Raw genomic sequence first — 26,565 nt, 5'->3', positions numbered from 1 at the left:
TTATAAAATACTGCATATGAGGTGCTCGAATTTATCATATTACATAAAAAATAATTTGGTCAGATATATATTATCTGGTTATTATCATTAACGATGGAAAGTATCATTAAAAGAATTGGCATTTTAAACTGAACTTTTTTTAGAAATATTATTATTTTGAGAATGTCTAGAACATCCTCTGGAAGCCTCTGGAAGCTCTCCTGGAACTGACCACATGGTCTTGATTTCGTGTATAATAAATTCACAATTAGTGATTCATAAGTTTGTAATATAATTAATCACAGGTAGATCTACTTGGAATTTCACAACTCTTGTATCACTTAGTTATCAACATGTTTGGCACTATCTGATTTCCTGTTTCTCTTTCCCAGTATTTTCATCAAATTTTTAGACATAAAATAAGGTTTCTCTGGTGATCCATCATTTCTTTCACAGTCTTCCACTGTAAAAATATCATAATTTTATTATTCAAAATTATCTAAGAAAAGATTTTTTTAAATTCGAATTTGTCTTGAGTTCATAATTATGAAATTAATTAACATCTATAGTATACTTATAAAGGAAGTTTTCAAACATATTTTATCTAACATTGTCTCATACAGGAATTTTTACAAGGAACTAATTTTTAATTTGTTAATTTAATCAGCCATGTCCAGAATTTTCAGAATACCTTTTATTATTTTAGTATTAGATAGATTATGAACAAAATACTTACAGAAACAAAGGAATAGTGTGTCAACAGCCATTGAGTAAACATTGAAGAAAATGGAGCATATGAGGTATGTAATAATGCTTAATATAATAGCAGGAATGTAGTTATAGTGGAGACGCGCTCCTTGCGTCACTTCATATACGTAGTTCCACTGCAAGAGGTAGTACACAGCGAAACCCACACCGATTGAGATCAATAATTTGGACAGGAAAAATATAAAGTCCGTTACCTGTTGATAATAATATAGATTATTATATTACAACAGAGAAATGTGTTTCTACAAAGTTCTTTGCATAAGTACCTCTCTCCCGATATATTTTTGCTGCTAAGCTTTTTGCTTGAGATAAAATAGTGATATCACTAGATACTATACTGTCTTTAAATCGGCATTAAATTTTATAGATGAATATAATATAACTCGTCAAGAACTATTTCAATGCGTTCGATAAAAAAAAATTGGTCAGGTGCGAATCGAACTCACGTCGACAGTTCCGTATATAAATATATAAATATGTGATAAAATGACTTTTATTGCATGTGTATACCAAATAGATACAATTCGTAATTTCTTTTTGGTTAAAAAAGGACTGTTATATTTACGTCTACCTTTATCAACTATAATTATTTTAGATTTTTCGCCCCTTTGGAGGTAAGGAGGGAGGGGGTTGGTATTTTTCTCACATTTTCGATCATAATTAAACAATGTAAATAATATTAAATACAAATCAGTTATAAAACGTACAACTGAAGCTCATTCATATAAAACCCCACTTGGACTAGTAGGTCAATTTTTTAAATTTCTGTTCTCTTTTTAAATCCCCCTAGCAAAGAAAATAAAAATATATTTTTTAATTATTTTCATTGCAATACGTATAAAACTATATCAAATCGATAGCATTAGTAGTTGCTAAGATACAGAACTGTGACGGGCGGACGGACCAACGTACAAATTCGCATCGTAAAGGTTCCTTAAGGTGGTTGATGCGGAACTCTAATTACAATAATTTAGATTTGTAAATCAATTTGAAATTTGAGAACTCACCTTGTCCAATACTACTACGCGAATAATATTCCTCATAAGCAAAGAGAAAGCGTCTCTTGCGCTCGTACAGAAGTTATTTCCATGTACTGCGCACATAATATACGCATTTTTGTTGATAAACTTTAAGAAATTCTCTAAGCACCAGAAGCAGCATTTACAAAAGCACAGTACACAGCGCGTAAAGGCGTTGTCAAACTTCTTCAGCTTGTGATCAACGTACTCTAGAATCACTCTTATTACTCGTACTATGGCGATGATAAGTGCCCCAAAGGCAACTGTACCTAAATGATACCTGGTGAAGCAAGTAAATGGATTTACATGGGCACATTAATTGAAAAAAGGGACGACAATTACATCGTTAAAGATCTTACTCCTCAATATTTAAATAAGTAGTTGCCTATTATTATTTATTGATCTGATAACAAATGTATTTTTATAATATTAAGACCCACTGTGTATTCAACCACTAAAATTTAATAATAGTCATATTGTACTCATAAGTAACCTTATGGGTGGATTTACATCAAATTACATTTCCATATATATATATATATGTGCCCTACTTATTCTGTTTTATTGTTATTATGTGATTTTCCTCTGGAACTTTCATGATCATGACAAATCACAAAAAATTTCAACGATTAAAATCCGTTCAATAGCTTGAATGTTATAACGAAATATAAAATACCAGATATACAAACATGGTATTGTCACAGTTTAAGGAATCACCAGCGCTTCAATGCCTTGGCAATTCTTGAACGATTATATATTAATTCGGGGTGTATTTTTTTATCGAAACCTGTTTAGTGGACGTCTTATAAAAATAGTTCTTTACACTGTTGTATTTATCATTTGTAGTAAGCGTACATAGATACCCGCGATGAATTGCAAACCATCCTGCTGTTATCTGATAATAATGCTACTGTACTACTTGACTCCCTACAGTTATACATTATTCAGAATCTCACCGAATAGTTCTGCATATGCCAGATGTGAGAGTGAAGAATGGAAGGTTCTTCTTTTTAAACGTCCAATACCATGTAGAAAATGTACTTGCGAGCATCATATCGGACACACCGCTGATGAAAAACATCATCCAGAAAAAGCCCAGTAAATTCACCACTGTAAACAAAATATATATAAGCCAACCTGGTAGAGTTTATTGCTAGCACTGGGGCAATTAGATCTACTTATTAATACCTTTTCCCCTGATGTTAAAATATTATTAAATATTATTCTGTGTTATACAGTTATATACGCTGACGGGAAATAAGTAAGTGGTATACTTATAACTTATACATACTACACTAGTAACGGGACTGCTAGTCCCTATTACTAATAATCCCTTCTCGCCTTTCATATTGGGACGTTTAAATATGTGTAGAACTATGTCTTTACTAACAGTGCAAGTAAATGATGACATGTGGGCCCTCCAGTCCTGTAAAATGGCAAGAGGCGAGTTTGCAAGCCTGTGGTGATCCGCTGCTACTGTCGCGACAACTCGACGAGAATTCAAGCGGATTGCAATTTGTGTAATCCTGAAATTATTATTTTAGTTCAGACTATTTGGTAGAGAGTAACTATTAGTACATTAAACAAATGTAAACAAAAATATATAGATACCTAATTAATTTTTAAAATAATACTAATTATATTATATATCCTTAATCTATGCTGCCTTTACTACTTTATTGGTATGTTAGCATATTTTATGTCTATATATCTACCTATATTCATATGTAGATATTTAATATATAATTTTGCATCTTTGTAGTTATGTTATATTTAAACTAAGTATGAACAGATTTTGCTGATGCTTTCTATAATTGGTAGGTTTTATTCCTAGCTAAAGTACGGGACTATTTTTATAGTGTCACGATGGAAGTTGCTTATCTGTGAATTTTTTTGTAGATCTTGGAGTGACAAACCTGGGGGTCTGCTATGGATAGTGGTACCAAATATAAACATAAACAGACATAAATGGGACACTATGGGCACATATAATAAATAACTATCTACGGGGATCACGATACACCGTCTGCCAGAGTATGTTTTTCAACATGTGTTGTACTAGTAATTCCTGGGCATTGTAAAGTATCCAGAATACAGCCCACCTGTATTAGTACCTGTACTTTTCATCCGTAATCATAATAGAATAACGTGCAAACTATAAACTTTCATATTTATAATCGGTACCAATTAGTATAAATAAATACCTAACATAATACACTAATACATAAGTACTTATTGTATTAGTAGAATATGTATTTCGCTCACCGTATAATTTCTGCTACATTGACAATTTGTATCATTCTTAAGATTGACCACCTTGAATGTAGATTCACCAATAGAAATCAAACTCATAAGTACGAAGACGCCATATGCGATTACAAAACACTGTAAGATCCACGGGAATATTGGGAAGAAAACAGTTGTTTTGATAGCGGTAACGGCCCTGGAATAAATCGATTGTTAAATGTGAACACATAACAGTTTTTATTATACACACAAAACATTACTTCGAGAAATAAAACTGTAATGAGTCTATGTTTGTACATCGTAGACATTTAAGAAAAAATAATATGACATATTTTAACAAGGGAATAGAATGCAAAACTTTAGAAATTTTGTCTATTTATATATTTGTTCCAGCATCACGGAAAAATATTGCACCAAATTGGATGTGGTTTTATTCCTGCTCAATACGGTCAGGTGTATGTTTTATAATGATACGAAATCTAAAAGTGATCTGTTTCATTGGTTTTGCATCATTTTTTTATACAACTTAGAATGGCAAACAAGCTGACGGCCCATCTGATGAAAAGTGGTAACTGTCGCCTATAGACATGAGCTGTACCATGGACATAACAGAGTATACTGTTTCGCCCATGATACCCCCATGCGTTGCCATTCCTGAGGACTCAGGTGTTATTCCTCCGTACCCAGTAAATTCACGCCATATCCCACCCTTCAAACCACAGCCATGCAAACATAACTTCTTTACGGTTGAAACACGAATAGAACAGAGGTACCCAAGCATTCGACTTTTGTACAAAGTTTCCCTCTGGTAAAATCCACTTCTGAAATCCACGCGTACTAAGTATGATTTTATATTAAAAAAACATAATAACATATGCAGTCTGTAATATATTTTTAGACTGTCTATACTAAAAATAAACTTGTACTAGATCAATTTTCCTCCATTCATTGTTATCAATTTGATATATACTCACTTGCTTCCCTCCCGTATAAGCGCTATGGCAATAACTATGCGTCCCCTCAAGAATATCACTATGAGCAACATTACGACAAGTGTAATGGCAGCGATGATAAGGATGGCCAGCCATGTTTGGTGTTTAGTGAACATGGATTGCGTGTAGCCCAGAAGGTTGGTAGTCGACGACATGTGTATTGGGTTATCGAGGTAATACTTGTAGTTCTTGTAGCACAAGTAAACCGCTGAAATTGGAAAAGAATTTCGTCAATATCTAATAATTTTATATCGAAGTTTGATACGTATTCCTATTCTAATACCAAAGCGATATTATAAGTTGGTAAAAATCGTAATACACAATTATAATACTGCATATCAAATTTGTTTTTTCCAAAATTTTACTGGAAGAGAATTTTGAATTATGTATTGTAATAAGAGCGGTCAATAAATTGGTAAATAACCAAGACTTTCTCATACATCTAGGTAATGAGTTCTTAAGTACATTCATTAATTCACAATGCAAAAACAAAAAATAATCGATTTAATCTAATGTAAAATCATGTTTTTTAATATCACAAAATTGGAATTCAAGTAAATGGTCCGCATGATCTCTCACCTATAAACATTACAAATTGTGTAAGTATTAGGACTACTACTACTACTATGATGGTCATGTTCGTGTGGTGACAGAATAAGAATATATGTCACCACTCATTTTCAATCCCATGGTGTGATAAAAGGGAATCAAGAGGAAGAAACTTTAAAGGAATATCAGTATACATAACATTTTAATAGAAGAGGCCCGTGTTCAGCAATGGGACATAAATAATTTATTTTATGGGTCGTGGCACTCCTAAGCTAATGAAAGTTGTTTAAGGTGGAATCGAAATCGTTAATTTCTTCAAACCGACGTGGGTCCATAAACAAAAAGTTTTGAACTTTCCATAATAACTTGACAATTAGACACGCTGCGTAATATGGAGTTTCAAATTTTTTTGCATTTTTTTAGTTTTCATTTCGCAAAATTTGTCCTTCTACATTCTATAGTATGGGTAAATTATGGCTAACGACTTTTATTTCATTCTGTAGATTAATTTGATTTCATAAATAAAATGTATTGATCTATTACCAAATCCGAGCAATGCGAAAAATCCACCGATGGATAACCATACTACGGGGGCGACCACCCACCGCAGCAGGCAAATATATATGAAACAGATGACAATCACGGCCACCACTCCGCCCGCCATGTACCACCGCGACTGTACCAAGTCTTGCACTATCTGCGCCGACAACTGTAAACACACAAGACATTACTGTTATGTGAAAACTTTTGTATGAATACTCCAAGAAATTATTTATGAATATACCTATTTTTAAATAATAGCTATTAATAAAGTTAGAGGATTTTCTTTCGGTGAATTATAATGTTATTGGTGTATAGTAGGTATCTATAACATCTATAGTCAGAAGCATTTATACTAGTACATGTAATATGCGTAGTAGGTAGGTACATGTAACATGCAATTATAAAGGATTAAATAGGTAAGTACTTACTACGGGTGGGTAATATATAGCAATATCTATATATTTGTTACAATATCTATATACTCGTACTAGTCCAATAACGAATATGTTAAAATCTGTTATCTAAAAAATAATATTGGATAACAGACTTTTAACATATTCGAAAATAGATATCCGACCGATGTGGGCGTTATCGAAATGAGTGATATTTTTTTTCCACCGTCAATGTCCAGAGGAACTCGGTATAGGATCACTATCCATTAATGTGGATATTATGAGTAATCCCATGCCTAGCACCTACTCTGTGGGGGGAAGGGATTGTTATCAGTGGGGAGGTTAGTCCTCATTGATATCAATATAACCTATCAGGTCGACTTCTACGTGGTTCTCGCTGAAAACCATCGTGACTAATTTATCGTTGAACTCGTCACGGTGGGCTAACTGACCTGCCTTTAAATCCTTACCGATCATTCCTCCGCCAGTGTATAGCGATAGCGCAGGCGGGGTTATCATTCCATTATCATCCATAAAAAAAATACCTACTCTGTAGGGAATTTTTCTAAAGGAATCGCTTTTTAAGTTACAATTAGTTCTTCAATATACACTGTAACGAGGTACAATATTGATTTAGCTTTTTTTTTTCTATTTTTTCGTAACAGACAGACAGTGGCCAAATAAGGTTTACTTAGCAATTGATAAACTTATTTTAAGAAAAATTAAGCGCTCTAATATATGTATTTCTGATTGCGTACCTCATTGATATTGCCTATATTGTTGACGTGTTTATACAATTGATCTGCGTCGAGCCCGTGTCCTACAGTAGCGTTATATATTTCCTCCACCATTTCCAAAGCTTCGGTAACGTTGACTAAGCACCGGCGGAAGACTGTTTCATGCATCGAACACGCAGGTGATTAGTTTGTAATTTATTGTAAATTGGATTTGTAATGTTAGATCTTACATGCTAATTCATGAATAAGAGAGGCACAATGGAAATTGGAAACCGTGCGAAGGATATAACTACTCGGTTACCCTACTGGTGCAGTTAATCGAATGTTAATTTAATTAGTGTCGATTATTTATACCTACGTATTAGTCAGGTGAATCATGCCGGTTAGGTTATGTTAAAACCTTAGATTATATAGATAGAACATCGAGGCTCAAGAACGGATCAACTTTTTATTAGCTAATTGTCAAATTAGCCGACTTGGTTTTTGTCACTGTTCTATATACTTACGCATAAAATGTATCTTACTGTATTATTTAATAAATAAAATAAGCGTTTACGCATTAAAAAGATGCAGAAATTATAAGACAAAATAAATATAGACGTTATAAAGGAATCACTCATAACTATTTATCACGCAAAATTGTATGAAAAAGTTGACTCGTTTTTCTTAAAGCGTTTCTATGGAGACACTATCTATATAATCTAAGGTTAAAACATTGAAGTCAGGTTTTACGTGCAAGGCAATTTGTGGGACCGGCTGATACCTACAACGTGGGTATCTCGTTCGTTGCTCGTAAAGAATGTCACCCAGCTAGCGGCAATCCAGCCCACATATGAGTCGAGAGCTGTCGCACTGTTGAATAACGATTTCTGTGCCTCTTTGGGGTTCCGCACGCAGGTGCCACCGCTACCGGTGTGTCCCCATATGGAGCTAGCTGTCGTTGTAGCCTCCTTACATTGCGGCATGGTAGATAGGTCGCCGATGCAGCGGAACAATACTGAAGTTCAGTTAATAATTTTGACCAATTTGTCCAGACAAACTTCAATTAGATGGAGAAACTTTTACAATTTTGACCAATTTTGAATTAATTTAAAATGAAAATCAATTATACGTATTTAATTATCTTGTAAGAAACTAGGTATAGGTAATCCCGTAAAACGTAAGCTAATAATGGGGCTCTTACATTTGTTGGGTTCTTATTAAACACATAAATTTATTTAGATAAGTAAGAAAATCTAAAACAAAACCGGTAATATTTGTCAAATTACCTGGCTGACTTTTCAATACATATTTGGCACATGCCCCGTCCTGTATATGTCTCTTTGCTTGTTCATAAGTCAGCGTGTTCATGTTTACATCGATGGTGCAAACCATGCTACTCTTCATGGTCTCGAAAGATGCAGGTGTCAGCTGGGTATCGAAGAGTATTGTATTTTTTGGACATTCTTTGACGCAAACCTGAAACATCAGAAAAATATTATTATAATACAAAATAGGTATTATGATTTTATTATGTTACTAGTTTTTACCCGCTACTTCATTTGCGCAAAAATTTGCATACGTTTTTTTTTATCCCACATAATACACGTACAAACAAGTGGAAACACAAACATATATAAATATTAGTCAGGATTAGAGTACTTTTTATTACAAATCTTAAAAAATTAAAATGCTCATCCTTTAAGGGGAATCGATTTTGAAACAAACGATCGATGTTGAAACAAATTAACAAAGGAACTCATGCTAATCCGACATGCTGAAATATCAACAATATTCCTATTACTATTATAAACGTGAACATTTATATAGATATTTAATTAGTTAGATGTTAATTTGCATGTTTGTTACTCAATAACCTACTAAATAATAATAGGGAAAAAGTTTATAACTTGAACAGGGATCAATCCGTCCGTTTTAAAGTCTATTTACTTGCTCTCCAAATCATAGAGCGAATAGCAATAATTCTTTAAATGATTTAAATAACATGAATTTAAATAATTGGCTTGATTCATTCTTCGGACCTGCGGTTCGTAGTCTTATGATTTTTAACTGATCTGAAACTGCTTACTTTTAAAAGTATTTTTAGAAGATTACCTGTGTCGTAGGACAGCCTGCGATGGCGGTATCGGGTCGCAGACATTGTGAAATATCGAAGAACACTAAGTACTTTTTGTCTTCAACGTATGAATTAAGGCCGCACCGACGGCCCATTGAATCCATAGGCGCCAATAATGTTTCAATGTCTCCATGTGTTTTACCTGAATAATATTACATTGGAAAAGATATAAAATACTGTCACAGGTTTTCTTATGTACCTTACTTATATATAAAATGTATATATTATTAGAAGCTTGATGGACCTTAAAAAGTAATAACATAAAAATTGCGTAGCGTTAAAAAACAAATTATTATTCTTTTATTTACTCTTCATTTCACCACTGAAGGAATAATACAAATGTATATACACTTCTAAAGTACAAAAAGTGGTCTTACCGCTAAAGCAATCTCTTCTAGACAACCTAGTATATGTGTATAACGGGTTACTAAAAAGCTCATTATACCATCACTCATAATGGGTCAGATCTTGGCATTAATCTCGAATGTTATAACTTTTTTTTTAAGATTTTTAGGCACTTTCAATCAAAAATATCTCTTTGCTTTTTTAACTAAAAAGTTTATCCAACTTACAAGATTTTATATACATGAAACAAGTTCTTAATATGCATAGAATAATTAGCGCTTATTAAGTACTATTCCTCGTTTCAAATATAAAAGGACAAAATTTCAATTTTATCAAAAACATTTATTTATATTTTAGCTATTTATTTATTATTACTTATATGACAAGATAATTTAGACCCATAAAATATCAAATTCAGAAAATTTATTTATTACAGGGTATATGAGGTTATAATACCTTAAGTCTTCCGGAATGACAACGCATGAGGGGTATAATGGGCGTTACAGTGTATTATGTAGTGCTGTTCCTAATTATACGGAACGGTCACCGATTTTCATCAAGTTGGTAATTCTTATTTTTTAACAGATGAAATTGAAGTAGTGACCTCACCTGCGCTACTGGAGGGGCTCTAGTGAGTGATGATAGATGAGGATAAAGTCAGATAGGCCAGTTGGCCTATCGTGACGAATTTAACAATTACAAATTTTCAAGGGGAATCATGGACATCGACCTGATTGGGTATATTATTAGCAATGGGGCAGTTTGACTCTATCACTAACAATCCTTTTTCCCTTCAGGTCATTAGCTTGTTTACCATTCCATGTGCATAAAAATAACCTAGTCAAAATAATTTACGCAAATAATTAGGAAACGTGGAGGTCTATTGTTAATTTGTATAAAAATATAATCCCTAAATAAAAGGTTTACATACATACCATAATAACCTACGTAACCCCATAGACAAATATATAGTATGAATGCAAGTAGCCAGATGATGTCTGTACAAGATCGCTTGTGTATTGGTCCATTGAAATTCGGATCATATCGTATCGGCTCTCCTGAAATTAAAAGAAAGGAGTTTGATTACATGTGACGGGATTTATAACCTATTTACAGAGTTTATTACTTATTTAAATGAGATATATTGATATATGCTTGGGTACTATATATTATATTATAGACAAAAATGTCTTAGTTATTCAATCACGCTTAAACGGATCAATGGATTTAAAAGAAAATTGGTACACGAGTACACGTATATCATCTGTTATATAATAACATTATCTGTTTTCATAATGTAATTTATTATATATTTATTGTTTGTATAAATAATAAAAAAAAAACATACATATTAAGAATACAAGCACAATAAAAAAAATTACCATATCTTAATTAAAATTATCTTAAAATATGGCTTTTGCCATTGAACCAAAAGAATTGTACAGGTAAGTAAGTTTAGTTTGTACAGATACAGAATAATAATACGTAGTGACCAAATTATATTAGTTTATTAGATCTTCTTATCAGTTATCTGTCCACTGCTGAACACAGGCTACCTCCAAAGACTGCCATAAGGAACGGGGTCGGTTCTTATGGCAATTTATCATTGGGAAATTTTGCTAGTAGTTGCCACGATTGGTAGGCGGATTGGCAATCGCAGTTTCGCATTTGGTTGTATTTTAAGAGGGATGCTGCTGCCTATCTCTTGACCGTTAAGTTCCCTTAGTCGCCTATTACGACACCCACGAGAAAGGAAGGGATGGCCCAGTCTTTGCTGGAACTACACGGCAATTATTAGTTAGAATATGTTTATTGCAATGTGTGGATATCTACCTTAAAATTGTTTAAATAGTTGACTTCTGCCATTGAACTACAAAAATATGTTCATAATGTAGATATTTAAAACTGTTATCTAACTTGATTACACATTAACCTAAATAAAGTCAGTTTTTATTTATACACGACAATCAAATACAAGCAAGACGGTAATAAAAATAGACAGATACATTGGAATCAACATATGTGTTGCAGGCCTTGCAGTGATATGTATTGAATGTTTTTGTCGTAGAAATTTCTTAGAAAAAATATTCATTTTCACTTAAAACATACCTAATCTTAAAGGGATACAAATGATTTTGGTTTAACCTTATATATTACTAGCTATATTCCGCGGCTTTATTTGTATCATGATGTGGAATAGCCTATAACCGTCCTCAAGACATGAACTATCAAATGCAAAAAGAAATTTTTAAATTCGACCAGTAGTAACACAGATTAGAGCGATTAAACAAATTCTTCTGCTTTATATATCAATATAGATAGATTTATATATTAATATGCCTAATTTGTTAATGTCTTTTACTTTTATCCGCAAATAAGACGACTCGTTGTGTTGTTAAATTACATGTAGTATGGAAGTATTTCTTTTGAAAAAATCTGCCAAATGCAAACGGGACCGCTGATGTATCTACAGGTCTGTAGGTCAACGGGAAATACTATGTAGATTGATTCCCTTGCAAATGACAAAATATACGCTATCAATGATCGTATCTTTTGATCGCGTTAACTTAGAAGTTTGATTTTTTCATAGATTCAAGATATTGTAGACCTGAGTATTTGATATTAATTACAGCATGATATCTTTACACGTTCCTGAGAAAAAAAGGTCTTTACAAACGAACAGACAGATGGACAACATAGTGATCCAGTAAGGGTTCCGTATTTCTTTTTGAGTTACGGAACTCTAAAAATTTATAATTTCATTGATAGAGTTTAGAAAAATACTAATAATTGCAATTTTAGTCTGTATATAGGAGTGCTATTTGTCACTGTTATAGCTGTTTATGACACTTATATGTATTCTTATATGTATATTACATATATGTATTCTTCAAACAAAAATGTGTGACGAACATATTACTCTTAATAACCGTGACACTATAAAACAATTCTTCCTTAAAAAATCGCAAATCTGAATCTTTGATACGTACTTAACAATCTTTAGATCTAGTAGGGGCAAGCTAGCCATTGTTGATACTGGTGGTAGAATTTTGTGTAATTCGTTACATCGAATGAATTATTTATTGTTTTTTTTTCTACTTATTTATTGCAACAAGCACTCGTGTATAATTATAATATACCTAATACACATTATAGTTTAATTTAACAACAAAAGACGTTCATAGTGCCAATAAAAGTATCGTAAATCTAATAGTTATTATTAAAGAAATGTTATGAAGATGCGCATGAAACATATATATGTATGTACCTATACATAACAAACTAAAATACCAAAGTTTTAAAAAAAGAAGTTCCAATTTAGTTGGATATTACAAATTTTTTAATGAATTTAAATTTCAGAATACTAAGAGATATATAAAAGAGATCTAATCATAGAATTCTTTATTGAAAGTATTATTGAAACGGCAAAGGAGTTACATAAAATATATACATAGTTTTTACGCAAACGAGGGGGAACAAAAAGAGTTATTAGCGATTAGGTTATTTAAAATATTTTATATAGGTACACCACATAAAATATTATTCGTCTACTGCAAAAGAACAATAATTTATTATGTCTATTTTAAATACACAATCGACATTAAAATCAGGTATTTAGGTACTATTTACTTGCAATTGCGTCATATTAAGTCCTGATAGTGTATTTAAATATGTGTTAACAAAGCGAAAGTTTAAAATTAGATGTTGTGTCTACAATGTAATAGCAATAACTGTTTTCCTGTTTCAGTATTGGAAATTATTCCATTATTTGATGTAGGTACTCTTTAAATAGTCATAATCTACCTAGAGTTCTCTACCATTAAACTACTGTATTAATACAGTATATTTACCCGTAATCTTAATGACTACTTACTTCAGAGTGTTGTAGCTTTGTGATATGGTAACGTAAATTATGACACGTTCCATGAACATAGAAATTGTATGAAATAACTTCCTAATATTTTATCCCATATTAGCACGTAGCAGTTAATATAAAAGAGATATTATAACTAGTTTAGGTTATATATTATGTGTTTTTAACAAGTACACGAGTTCACTATTTTTCTGGTGTTATTATTTCTACAACAACCATCCTCGCAGCTCACAGGTTAATTGTAGTGCGTCTTTTAAGACAAGGGACGTCAGTTTAATCATGTTTAAAAAATTTAAAACAAATAATTTTATCTATGTATTGTCGTACATCAAAGCTAAATGCTAATAGGTAATAAATTAAATTGTAAAAAATATATAAAAATATATGTTTAATTCTAAGTAGTTGGATTATCTTTTTTCGTCACAGAACATTATCTTTCTAATAATATAACTAGTTACTTAGGTATTTTATTACTTTTAACTATATAATATTATAAATATGAAAGTGCGTTTGTTTGTCAAGGTTTACATATCAGTATAAAATTTAGTATACAAATACAATAATGGAGGGAGAACGTTATAGGCTTTTTATTTTGGTAAACATATTCGGCCACACACGGACGAAGACACGGGTAAAAGCCAGTAAAGACATTAGATAATTATGCGTTAAGTACCTATTTATTAATTATTCTATTATTAATATTTAAGTAATTAAGGTACTTAAAGATATCAATAAGACAAACTAGCTGTATAAGTAAATTGATATAATTTTCTTAAACAAAACCTTTAAAAATAGGGGGAAAGGGATTGTTAGTAATGGGGTTTAACTGACCCAATACACCTTATCAGGTCGACCTCCACGCGATTTCTCTTGGAAACCATCATGGTTAATTTTAGTGGAATTCGTCACAATGGGCTAACTGACCTGTTTTCATCGTCACCTATCATCCCTCACTGGTACCCTGCCAACGTATACCGATAGCGCAGGCGGGGTTACCATTCCATTATCACTCATTAAAAAAAAAACCTTTATAAATAAACATGTCGAATACAGTTCTCAACGTTGATAAACGATTCAGTTATTTTTCATTGTCGCATAAACAAGGAGTCTGCTGCCAATAACAAATAATAATAAACGGAGAATACAAAAAAAAAATATAGTTTATCTATGTAAAGATTAGTATAGCAGTGTTACATAACTTACTTAAAACTTACTGGATTCTTTCGGTAGTATGCAACAGTCTCCACAGCACCCCATATCACTACACACACTACACAGGTATTGTTGTCGAAATATTACAGTAACACGTCATATGAATTCCTGCCATGTGTAAGTAATTTTTAGATACATATAAAAGTAGAATAGTGCTTCAAGTGAATATTGTCATGATAATGATTCGTTATCAATGATAAGTACGAACAAGAGTTTATTTAGCAGAAGTGAAATGATGAAACGTAATATTCATGTATTAATAGTTGATAATTATACTATGGCAATATTGTTCTCATAGTTTGTTATATAATACCTAAGTACATAAATCACGCATGACCAACGTGAATATTGACGAATGAGCACATTTTCATAGTATATTTTAATGTATGAGTTTAGCTGATGCATTAAATATTTTTAGTATAATCTGAATCATCTTTATCTAATCTTTAAACAAAATTAGATTACATATAATTCAGATTTTGTTTTGGGTAAATGAATATTTATTATTTAATACCTAATAGAATGAATTAATAAAAATAACGTAGGTTTTTTTTTTTTGATGGGTGAAAATGGTATGGTAGTCCCGCCTGCGCTAACGGGATACGCTGGCGGAGCACCAGTGAAGGGTGATAGATGAGAATGAAAAGAGGCCAGTTAGCCCATCATGATGAATTCATCAGGAATTAACCACGATAGTTTCCAGGGGGAACCGCGAGGAGGTCGACCTGATTGGGTATATTGCTAGCAATGGGATTCTCAGTCTCTATTACTAACAATCCCTTCCCCCCCCAAATAACGTAGGTTTGTACATGTAATGGTGTTCCAATTTTACTTAAGCAGAATTCTGATAATACATATTTATTTAGCAATTTTTGACTTTGTTTGGACTAATAATTTAATTCAGGTTAATTTTTGTTTTTTTTCTAGACTTTTTTTTTATATTATTATGTTCAGTTTATCTATCCGGATCTTCTGAGCAAAATTTCAAATTTCTAGACGCAATAATTTTTTCTATACGTTGATAGATAGGCAAACACAGTTAGTTGTTTTTATTTAATAGACGGAAATAAGTTATTAAAATTAAGCAACTATGGAGTTTATTAACACTATAAAGTACTTCCACAGTGTAGTCTTTATAAAATGGTTTATCGCCCATAGAAATCTTTTGCCATGTAACATTAGTCGCAACGGTTGTTAATTTTTTTCACACGAGAAGACTCTCATTTTGACTATTCCTGTTTTCAAATTTTTGGTATGGATATCGTTATTAAATAATTTTGTATTGCAAATTTAAATACTTTAGACTTTTCTAAATTGTAAATTTTTACCTTTAAATTCTCAATTCTAAAATAAAAATTCTTAATTCTCAATTTATAATTCTAAAATTAAAATTCTAAATTTTTAATTCTGAACTGTAAATTCGACTAAATTCTAAGTTCTACGCCACTCGATTCGACTCCACAAAAACAGTAAGTCAATCCAGTCGTGTGAGGCAACTGTGAAAGATTTAGGCAAAATTTAGTCAATTTAATCAAATTTGGCTAAAATTGTACAAGTCAATTCTCTTTCAAAAGGAGGAGATTAAAACCAAATTAATTTAGTTTTAATGTACACCTATCCCCCGATTTACACGGTAGATACGTTCCTGAGAAAAACGTGTAAATCGAAAATTAAAAATTTTCATGTCAAAACCGTGTAAATCGAAAAGCTTGCAGAAAATGCATAATTTTGCTATTTAACAGTTGTGATTTTTTTCAATATTTTTAGGTGTCCACAGAAATAAAAATAAAATGCATTGACAGGTTAAAATATGTAATATATTACACAAACACTGTTTTTTTATTTAATACATAAATATATTTAATACATTAAACTGAAAAATTAAATCTTTCTGACACTGTGAAAATTTCACTCAAATACAATTTTCCGTAGATAAAACTTTAATTTTATGCGAAGAAATACAGACACAGTGTGCATGTGCAGCAAGTCAGCACATAAGCTCGGGATTCCCCGTGAGATATGTACACAGCGCACGTGTTCAAACACAGTAGCATTTAGTAGAGTGCGATAAAAACAAAAACAAAAAAAACTTATTTGGAAAACCGTGTAAAAGCGAAAACGTGTAAAACAAGTACCGTGTAAATCGGGGGATAGGTGTACTCCTATTTCAGTGGGTTGAAAATAAATGTGATAACAACTTTATGGCAGCTCGGTACCTCTTTGCCCCTTCCCCCTCCCTCAAAAGTTATATAGATCCCTTTGAAAAACCATTGTATGAAAAGTACTTTTCATACAATGGTTTATACTGTGATAGTATTAAAATACTTTAAATTGGCCTCCTTTGATTTATCAGTATTGAGAAATGAATATCTATCACAAATGAATTTCAACTCGACTGAACGTTTCGCATCGTTACAGAATACAGATACTGCGATATATTGTAGAGTAAATGAGAATCTTTAAAAAAAAATGCTTTTACGCTTCATTATCAGACGCGCCACATAGGATTATAATTTTTGTCAACACAATACAAATGAGCCCAAATACGGAAATTTTAAAATTCCTGTCTTTTTTCCTTATTAGCCTTTCTAGAGTAGTAGTAAGTGAATCCATAGAATCATCATCACTAGAGAGTCCCTGAGATAGAATGAAATAGCAACGTTTGATGTCTCTTTCTGTTTGCTACTGATCGCAAGGCATTATTGCATATTTAGAATATTTGCTACATAATTAAAGTCGTTGTACCTACCTAAGTAGGTAGAAATAAACTTGTCTGCATAAGTGTTTAATCAATGTGAAATCGATTACGCAAGCATTTAGTTTCCTCGATGAAGGTCAACCACAGCCATTTAAAAATAGTAACACAAATTTGTGAAAATATTATTTAAAGTAAACAAGTTTGTTTTTTTTAATAACAATTCTGAGTTTTAAACGAACCTATTTTTACTTTATTTAATCTGCCTGCTCCTATAATTGGCTTTAAGTAGTTTGTCACAACAAAAAAAGAATGTAGTACTTAACTATCGTCTAGTATCTCTAATGACATCATAATGATACAATTTTTTCAACAACCGGTCCTCTGCCTCACGTTACGCATCATGTCATTTTGTTATCTTTGCGTTTAGTGAGGTCAACATTACCTCAGTAAACTCAAATATTAGTTGGGTAAATCCAATGCGACGGTCCTGATAAAAAAATTATGAAGCTAAACAACATTAATGATGTTACTACAAATATCTATTTATACGTACGTCTTGAACAATAGTAGTCTATATATACCTATGACTACAATTATTATACAATAGTAAATTTTCCGTAAGAAAAACCATAGGATAATTATTCTGTGATAGAATTATCATGGTGCTTTAAGTGTAACAAAGAAAAATGTATTATTGTCTATCTAATATTAATATTAGCTAACTTGGAAAAAGAAAAGGATTGGCCTCCAACCGAGACTATCGAGATAAAAGCTATCCGATCTTTCAAGTTGGAGCAAATAACAATTTACAAAATTTCATTAAAATCATTTGAGTTGTTTCGAAACGAACATAGGTCTAAACTCCGATACGTAGGTGTGTTAACCATCTTGCACAGTAGCGTTATTGCATGAGATATCATATTTGCGCATCGTATCTAATAAGCGTTCACGATTTGTAATACAGTAATTGTGGATGCAGGTGGTTTAAGACTTTTCTTTGTTGCAGTATAATATATTTATTTATACATTATAAAGTTCAGTGTTTTGCCGCGAACAGTATTCATAATGTAAAGCTAATTGAGAAATATCAGAGAAAGATTTTGTATAACAGTCGTACGCTTGAATAGGTACCTTTAATTATTATCACATTTACATTGGAAGCAATAGTTAAATAGCATAGTTAAATTATTGAATATAGAATTATAACTGTCTATTTAATATTAAATAATATCAATATTTTATTAAATATTAAAGAGATAGCTATACCAAGTTGCATAGATAGTGTAGTAATATATTTATTTCTCTTATGGATAAATTCATGCTGACCAGAAGGATTAAATTATCACAATACAAGGACGAACTCTATTTGTGTTCTCTGTTTTTGTATATTAATTTAAAAGGTTGTAGAATAACATTAGATGCAGATAAAGTTGATTTTTTTTTTATTTTGACAAATATGATGAAGGTACAATAGTATCGAAATTTCTTATATTTTTTATATTGTATTCGAATTTTTTCGAATTACATATATTACTATTGTAATATAAGTAATTCGAAAAAATATAAATATAATTTATTAATATGGTAACATAGAGCATCTGATTAGTTTCGGACCATAAGGAGGATGAACTGACGATTAGTATGCGAGTATAAATAGAAAAAAAGAACAGTAGGTGCGTAATGATAAAATAAGATAGCGATAATTATATTATGTACTTAGATGAAGTAAGCATGTCGGTACATACATGATATGAAAGTTATCTCTATGCATACACATGAATAAGTTTGTTCAGAGTTACTATAATCATTGATGTTACTGAATTTATTCGATTTTGGTTAAACTTTTTTATATAATACAACACTGAAGCGGAAGTTACGAATTTCCAATAAAAATAAAACACGTCCGCAGTGAAGATTCGACGAATATATACTGATGTTCATTGGTTTGGTGTCAGCGAAGCATTAAGCTAAAGTTGTGGTCACATAACACCTTTGAGATTATACGAGTCGTTCTAATAGAAAATAATATAGAATGTTTTAACGAAGAACCTGTGTTTGGGTGTGTGAAATATTTTTATATGCTTTCATTTAAAGACTTATTTAGTTAAAAGTTCATTTAGTTAATAATTTCTAGTTACCAAATCCCGTGTAAAATTTCTTGCGTATTCGAAATATACAAATTCGTTTAATATTTAAATGGTTTCTTGGAAAAAGTTGTATAGTTCTATAAGAAGCGCCCTCTTGCTTCAGGAAGCCGTCACGTCAATTTGTTTGGCATTCCAAGTCGTATCTCTATAAAAATGGTCCATAACTGATCTGTAGATAAAAATACTGATGCGTGTATTAGGTGTACGTAGCCTTATGTCAATAATGTTCTGAATGATGGTGACGGTATCGTTATTTACGTCTGTGTGTCGTAGCCGTAGGAAGCAAATAGCGACAGCAACCGTGCAACTCACCACAAATAAACAAATTACACTTACTATAATACGATTTTGTACGATTTATTTATATCCGGATTTTAACAACAATTTTATTTATTACTGTTTCTTGCGGCTTCTTTCGTGTGGTTTCACTCTATATATAAAAAAACCGTTTGTCTTGATTGATTCATCAACGCAGCGTTAACCGCAGAAGTTAAAAACTTGTTAAATTTAGCAGTGGATGCCTTTTTGATGTAAACATCTACTATGGAAGGATTTTTGGAAATTTCATCCTTAAAAAGATAAAATAAGGGTTATATGGAAACTCATAATTTTCAAAGTTAATAGCATGAATTTTCATATACAAGCTTTTATAAAAAAAATTATAAGGTTATTAAAATTCGTTTACAAAACAAAAGAAGTAGATATGTATCCATTTAGTAAGTTTAATAAATGTAATGATATTTAAATCTTAATTAACTCCCGTCGCTGCATATACACCTAATTAATCAAACATCGTATTGGTCTTGATGTTAGTAAATGGAAAAATTGATAGGCAAGTAAACGAGCCAGTGGTCTTATCACTTGGCTGGTGGACCTTAGTCAAGTTATAAGCGCTGACATTGATTCGTGTTAGCATATAATTTCATACAAAATGTATTGCTTGTTCATTATTTGTTAGTCATATTGGGCCATGTGTATATTTTGATGATTTTCTTTGTTTCGTTATTATCTTGCCATTTTTAATGTGTTGCCATGAAAAATAATAAAAAGAGTGGATCTAAAATCACTTAGACACTTTGTTTTCACATAAGGCATGACATATACTAGGAAAAATCCGAATGAAAAGCAAGGTATGTATAATAGTAGTGCTACTAATACAGTATTATATTATTCGTGTTAGTACTTAAGTAGTCGATAAACATTTCAAGGAAACTTTTCAATGTCTAGTAAAAATTTGCATTACGATTATGATCACGTTTAAGTTTATGATTTGTATTGAAAATTTTGCTGTTCAAATAAATTATGAATTTTCGAAACTATACGTTAAAGGCTAAGGAATAATTTTAGAAATTTTTTATACAATTTTATTGAGGAAAACGTGAACGTAATGTAAATTACTTGTAATTTTTTGTACAACGCACACTACGCATCTTGAACGCCGTTAACTGTCTCCTACTGAATATAGTCTTCTTCTATTGAGGGTTTTTGCCAGCTTGCCAGTTGTCACTTGGCAGGTGGGTTGGCAACCGCAGTTAGGTTTTGGTGATGTTTTAGGTGGGACGTTGCTATTCATCCCTTGACCATTAAATTCATGATCGCCTCTTACGACACACACAGGAAGGGATAGTCCATTCTGTGCCAGGCCCACACAGTAATCATACCTTTACTAATATATAAGATTTTTTACAGGATAATAATGAAATGGTGACCCCGCTTGCGCTGTCCCACAGGTGAGGGATGGTAATGGTTGGTCCATGAATTCATCATTAGAATTAACCACGATGGCTTTCAGAGGGACCATGGGAAGGTCAACGTGACGAGGTATATTGCTAGTAATGACGTTTAAATAACTAATCTCTAACATGTACCTGGGTAACCTACGAAGAGAGAGAGGAAAAAGATTTTGTTAGTAATGGAGACTAAGAATCCCATTGCTAGCAATATACCCAAGCAGGTCGACCTCCTCGTGGTTCCCTTTGGAAACTATCATGATTAATTCCAGATGAATTCATCATCATGGGCTAATTGGCCTGTTTTCATTCTTTCGATTACCCTTCACTGGTGCCCCGCCAGCGTATCCCGTTAGCGCAGGCGGGGTGGGGTACCATTCCATTTTCATCCAATAAAAAAAAAAAAACTACGAAGAGAGGTCAAAAAGTTCGCGGAATGGAGGGATTGGTGGGGGTTGGTTTACTCGTCCAGGTAGTCACTTGTTAAGCGCCTCATCAAGAGTATATATACCAAGTTTGAACCAAATCAGGTTATTAACATTTGAGTTATCGACCTGCAAACAAGTGAATCGGGAAAAAGGCAGCAAGTATGGAGAAAATTGTACACCGCGCCGTTATTAAATTTCTCACCAAGCAAGGAAAATCCGCTCAGACGATTTTTTCAAGAGCTGTTAGCAGTTTACGCGAACTCTCTCCCCCGGTAAAACCATGGTTTACAAGTGGTATGGTCTTTTCAAACAAGGAAGAGAGTCTATTGAAGATGACCACCGCTCCGGACAGCCAATTGAGACCATCATATCGGCAATCGTCGCAAAAGTAGAAAAACATGTTTTAGAAGATACCCGGCTGAAGAAGAAGCAGCTTGCAGCAATGGTTGGAGTATCCGAAACAAGTATTTTAAATATTCTACTTCATCATCTTGGCATGACTAAGGTCAGTGCAAAATGGGTTCCAAGAATGCTCACTAAATTATTTGAGAGATACGAAAAATGTATTAAGGCTAAGGGAGAATATATTTAAAAAGGAAAAATAGTTTAGTGTTTAATTTCAACCCTCTTCTCCCTCATTCTGCGAACTTTTTGACCTCTCCTCGTACCTATTCAATGTTTTAAGCTAGATGCTGATTAACTTATTTGCGGAACGCGATTCAAAGCGAGCCTTGTCGTGATAGATTGAATAAATAAAAATATCGAGGCATTATTCCACATATAATATTATATCGTGTTGGGAATCTGTTAACACATGTACCTATCTACATATAGATACGTAAGTACCTTAAACAATATTACAAAATACAATATAGCAATATCTAATTTTAAACTTTTCAAGGAATTCCAAAAATGTATATATGTGTGTATATTATTACCTAATTAAATAAAAAATTATAATAAAATATATTTGTTTCCTTATGTTGCCGCAGTGACAGTATCTATCTCTAAATTCCCTAGTGTACGAGTATGTTAACATAGGCGTAACATAGGTATGTTAATTCAATTGTAAATATTTTTCCTTTAATGATTTAATGTTCAAAAAACCTAGTTTGTTTTAGGATTTTTGTTATTGCAAATGCGTGTGTGCTCTTTGTATATAAAATCTAGACTAAGGTTATTTAGTCATGCAAATAATGTGATTTAATTTACTGAAAACATACATATTAAATCAATTTTACGTAGTCTTTTATAGTACTTTATATTATTATAGTTTTATATAATCTGTTGTTTTACTAAATATTGAGTCAACAAGAGAATTGCTAATTTAAGATTTTGTTCCAAAAAAGAAAACACCGGCAACAACATCGAAACCAACATCTAAGGTGGGTAAACCAATTATTTTAATTTAAAAACGAAACTACTGAACCGATTTTGATAAAATTTCTTTTCGATCAATCTGAAAGTGGTATACTTTAGTTTTAGATAAAAAAAAATAAGAATCTTTGAAACTTATTTTAATGATTAATTTTCTCAAAATTGGTTTAATTTTTAGATTCTTAATAACTGGTTTGGTCACAATTGAAGTAGATTTTTTTGTGGGAGATAATCTTGAATTATTTGTAGTCAATTGAAAATAATCTGCTTGCGATTTATTGGAGGTGGCAACTCTCAACGTCTCATTCATAAATTTATGACCCTATGATAGACTAATTGTTGTTACCTACAGCTTTACTATAGATAATGTAATACTATGCTTTACATAGTGTTAGGAGCCAACTCGCCTGTACCCAGATTGTGTAGGATTCTGAATGCTCACAGCGATCAAATTGACATAAATTTTGGACCCACCAACAGCAGATATAGCTTATTGCGGAAAATCTTAGACATAAGTTCATAATTACTTATTATTCAGATAATTTTACTGTTATTGTTAATGATTTATTAAATATTATAATAGTGCACGTGGTGTTCGCGTATAAAAGATTTTTACATTAGGCAAAATTATTTTTTGTGTTATTAAGTTGCATGTAAAATGTAAAATTTTGTATGTGAACCTTATTAAATAAATAAAAATAAAAATAAATAGTGTTTTGTTTCCCTGTTTAAGTTGACATTTTCAAAAAATCTTAGCGAATAAAATAAACCTATGTTCCACATTTCACCCTTCTATACTTAATAGTTTTGATTTTTTGTTGAAAGTAAAACAAATGATTTTATAAGTACTTCTAGATCTTATTCTATATGGACAATAATGATAATCCTAATAATGGTCCAGGCATAGATTGGGCGATCTTTTCCTTTCCCATGGGTGTAGTAAGAGGCGACCAAAGGAACTCAATGGTCGATGGATGGGTAGCAGCGTCCCTATTAAAACATTACTAAAGCTTAACTGCGGTTGCCAATCCGTCTGCCAAGCGTAGCAACCATTGGCAAAACCACTCACAAGGGGGAGGCTTATTTTTAGCAGTGGACAAGGCTAATATGATTATGATCATGTCTGCGGTTATAACATTGTAATACTATAAACGGAGAGACGACCAAAAAGATAAGAATCCGTTTAAGTATATGGTATATTATGAAATCTAAAATTAATGATAGCTATGAAAACTGGATAACGAGAATTTCATTTAATTTTCATTGCATTTCCATTATTCAGTTATTAAAAAATAAACATACGCTGTGAAATCTTTATGTGTACGTACATAAGATAATTCACTATGGTCTGTTTAAATAGAACGCATTAAAAAGATAACCAAGTTATTTTTAAAGAAATTTTCAAAGAATTGTTCTCTGAGTAATAAATGGAAACAATTTTTATTATCATTAATTAATCTCTTTTTGAGTTGTAATAGTACATTAACAGACAACCTATGGTCGGGTCAATTATTAGTTCATTTACTTTTTCAGCTATCAAAAAACGAGGAGGTTTTTTAATTCGGTTATATTTTTTTATATCTATTTATTACGTCAGATATTAACATTTATAAACAAATTTGAAAAATTCTTTTCATTAAGTTTTATTTCATACATGCCTCTTCTCTACTGCGACTACGAAATTAAAGTTGGATAATATTATTTTTAGTATCTTATATTAAATACTATAAAGAGTTTTCCAAGAAATTAAAGCTGATATTTTTTTCAAAAAGTATTAAAAATGCTTTCTTCAGGGTCGCTAAAAAAAATACTGATCATCTGACTTTGTAACTGATTGGGCAAATTTGATGTATGTATATATATATATATATATATATATATATATATATATATATATATATATATATATATATATATATCAAATTATACAACATCTGTAACTATGCAATAATGGTACCTACCATGGATGTAATTCTGTGATGAAGCATGAAGCTAGCTGTAAGAATTATATTACAAAATGTAATCCCATTGCATTTGGGCTAATTTGTTTTGAGCTTGTATAAGAATCCAAAGAAATTAACACATGATAGTAGAGGCCTATCTTGAGGCACAAGCCATTCAATTAACATGGTATTCCCTTGTAACCCCGTGGACGTCATATTACTTCATTATAAAAATCGACAAATAATATGGGCGCCCATTGTTTTCTTAGTTTATCTTTTCTTGTAATTGTTCGTATCTATAATTTAAGTTTAATCGTATTACTGTAATCTTTTAGAGGAAACAATAAAGAGTATCTATTTTACTATATATTTGTTTATTAAAATAGATTAGTTACATATTTACATTGGTATCATTTAGTATTTAATTTTGTATAGATAATATAACAATAAAAAAGTAGGTATAATGTGTTGAGAGATAGTGATTTTTGTACAATACACAATATTAATTTTGGATAAAAACATCAAACGTACCTATGTCGAAATCAATGGCTCTATGCCAGGTCGGTAATGCGATTTCCGCACTACATGATATTTTGTAAGATCTATTTTCATATAGTTAGGTAGGCAGTTACTATAACTGCACGCATTGGTACAGATAAAAATAATAACCAAACTTTTTGATCACGATTTTGAAATTCTAATTGTCCACAATACCTACATATAATGCCTATGCCTCTGGTGTCCCCACCAATGAGTAATAATAGGTGACGGCGAAATTAGGTTAGTTAGCCCATCGTGACGAATTCCAGAAGAATTAACTACAAGAGTTTCCAAGAAAAACCGCGAGGAAATCGACCTGATAGGGTATATTACTTGCAATGGGGCTGTTAGACCCCATTACTAACAATCCCTTTACTTCCAATGGTTGAGTGTTTTTATAATATAAATAATATCTTTATATATAGGATTCTTTTATTCAATCTCGAAAAGAGACTTCTAATTCTATTAATCAGATTTTATTCATAAAAATAAAAATAAATAACCGGTTATTTTGATATTAAAGTTAAAGTACTGAACCAATTTTGATAAAATTTCTATGACTACAATATACAGATTTCTATGACTATAATCTACAGTAGATTATTTCAGACAAAGAAAGAAATATCCAAATCGGTTTAGAACTAACGGACTTATAAGGTAACAAACAAACAAAAAACAAAAAAATATATAAACAAATTGAGAACTTCCTTTTTTGAAGTCAGTTGAAATTGCTATGAGATGTTAGAAAACGAACAAATCAGAACACTCAGACCAGAATATGTCTCATGCCCCCTTCCACATGTAAATAGTGATCAGTATATGACATACAAGTCACATGATCATTGTATTTATGCATAAATAATTTATATTCATTCAACCTAATGTGTTATACATGTTAATTCATTTTATTATGTGAATAATTTAACCTG

General features: G+C 31.6%; 1 protein-coding gene across 4 annotated transcripts in view; it reads right to left on the bottom strand.

Moving 5' to 3' along the window:
• Window positions 1-119: 119 nt before the first annotated feature.
• The window catches only part of LOC113522936 (choline transporter-like 2), a 29,756-nt gene continuing 3,310 nt past the window's right edge, over window positions 120-26,565 (bottom strand). The window contains exons 1-14 of one of the 4 annotated variants that reach the window (XM_026908788.3): window positions 19,245-19,353; window positions 14,776-14,881; window positions 10,623-10,745; window positions 9,321-9,484; window positions 8,495-8,684; window positions 7,994-8,223; window positions 6,098-6,263; window positions 4,988-5,213; window positions 4,032-4,209; window positions 3,157-3,292; window positions 2,723-2,876; window positions 1,755-2,046; window positions 716-941; window positions 120-442 (exon numbers count right to left, since the gene is read on the bottom strand). In XM_026908788.3, coding sequence (XP_026764589.2) covers window positions 321-442; window positions 716-941; window positions 1,755-2,046; window positions 2,723-2,876; window positions 3,157-3,292; window positions 4,032-4,209; window positions 4,988-5,213; window positions 6,098-6,263; window positions 7,994-8,223; window positions 8,495-8,684; window positions 9,321-9,484; window positions 10,623-10,745; window positions 14,776-14,818 — 2,250 coding nt within the window. In that variant the 5' untranslated portion in view covers window positions 14,819-14,881; window positions 19,245-19,353 and the 3' untranslated portion in view covers window positions 120-320. The other 3 variants (XM_026908787.3, XM_031914160.2, XM_026908789.3) reach the window with 3 other exon arrangements.

Source organism: Galleria mellonella, unplaced genomic scaffold (assembly GCF_026898425.1).
Source record: "Galleria mellonella isolate WM207_F2 unplaced genomic scaffold, CSIRO_AGI_GalMel_v1 utg797, whole genome shotgun sequence".
In the NCBI taxonomy this organism is placed as follows: Eukaryota; Metazoa; Arthropoda; class Insecta; order Lepidoptera; family Pyralidae; genus Galleria; species Galleria mellonella.
This window is presented reverse-complemented; position numbering and strand designations above follow the sequence as displayed.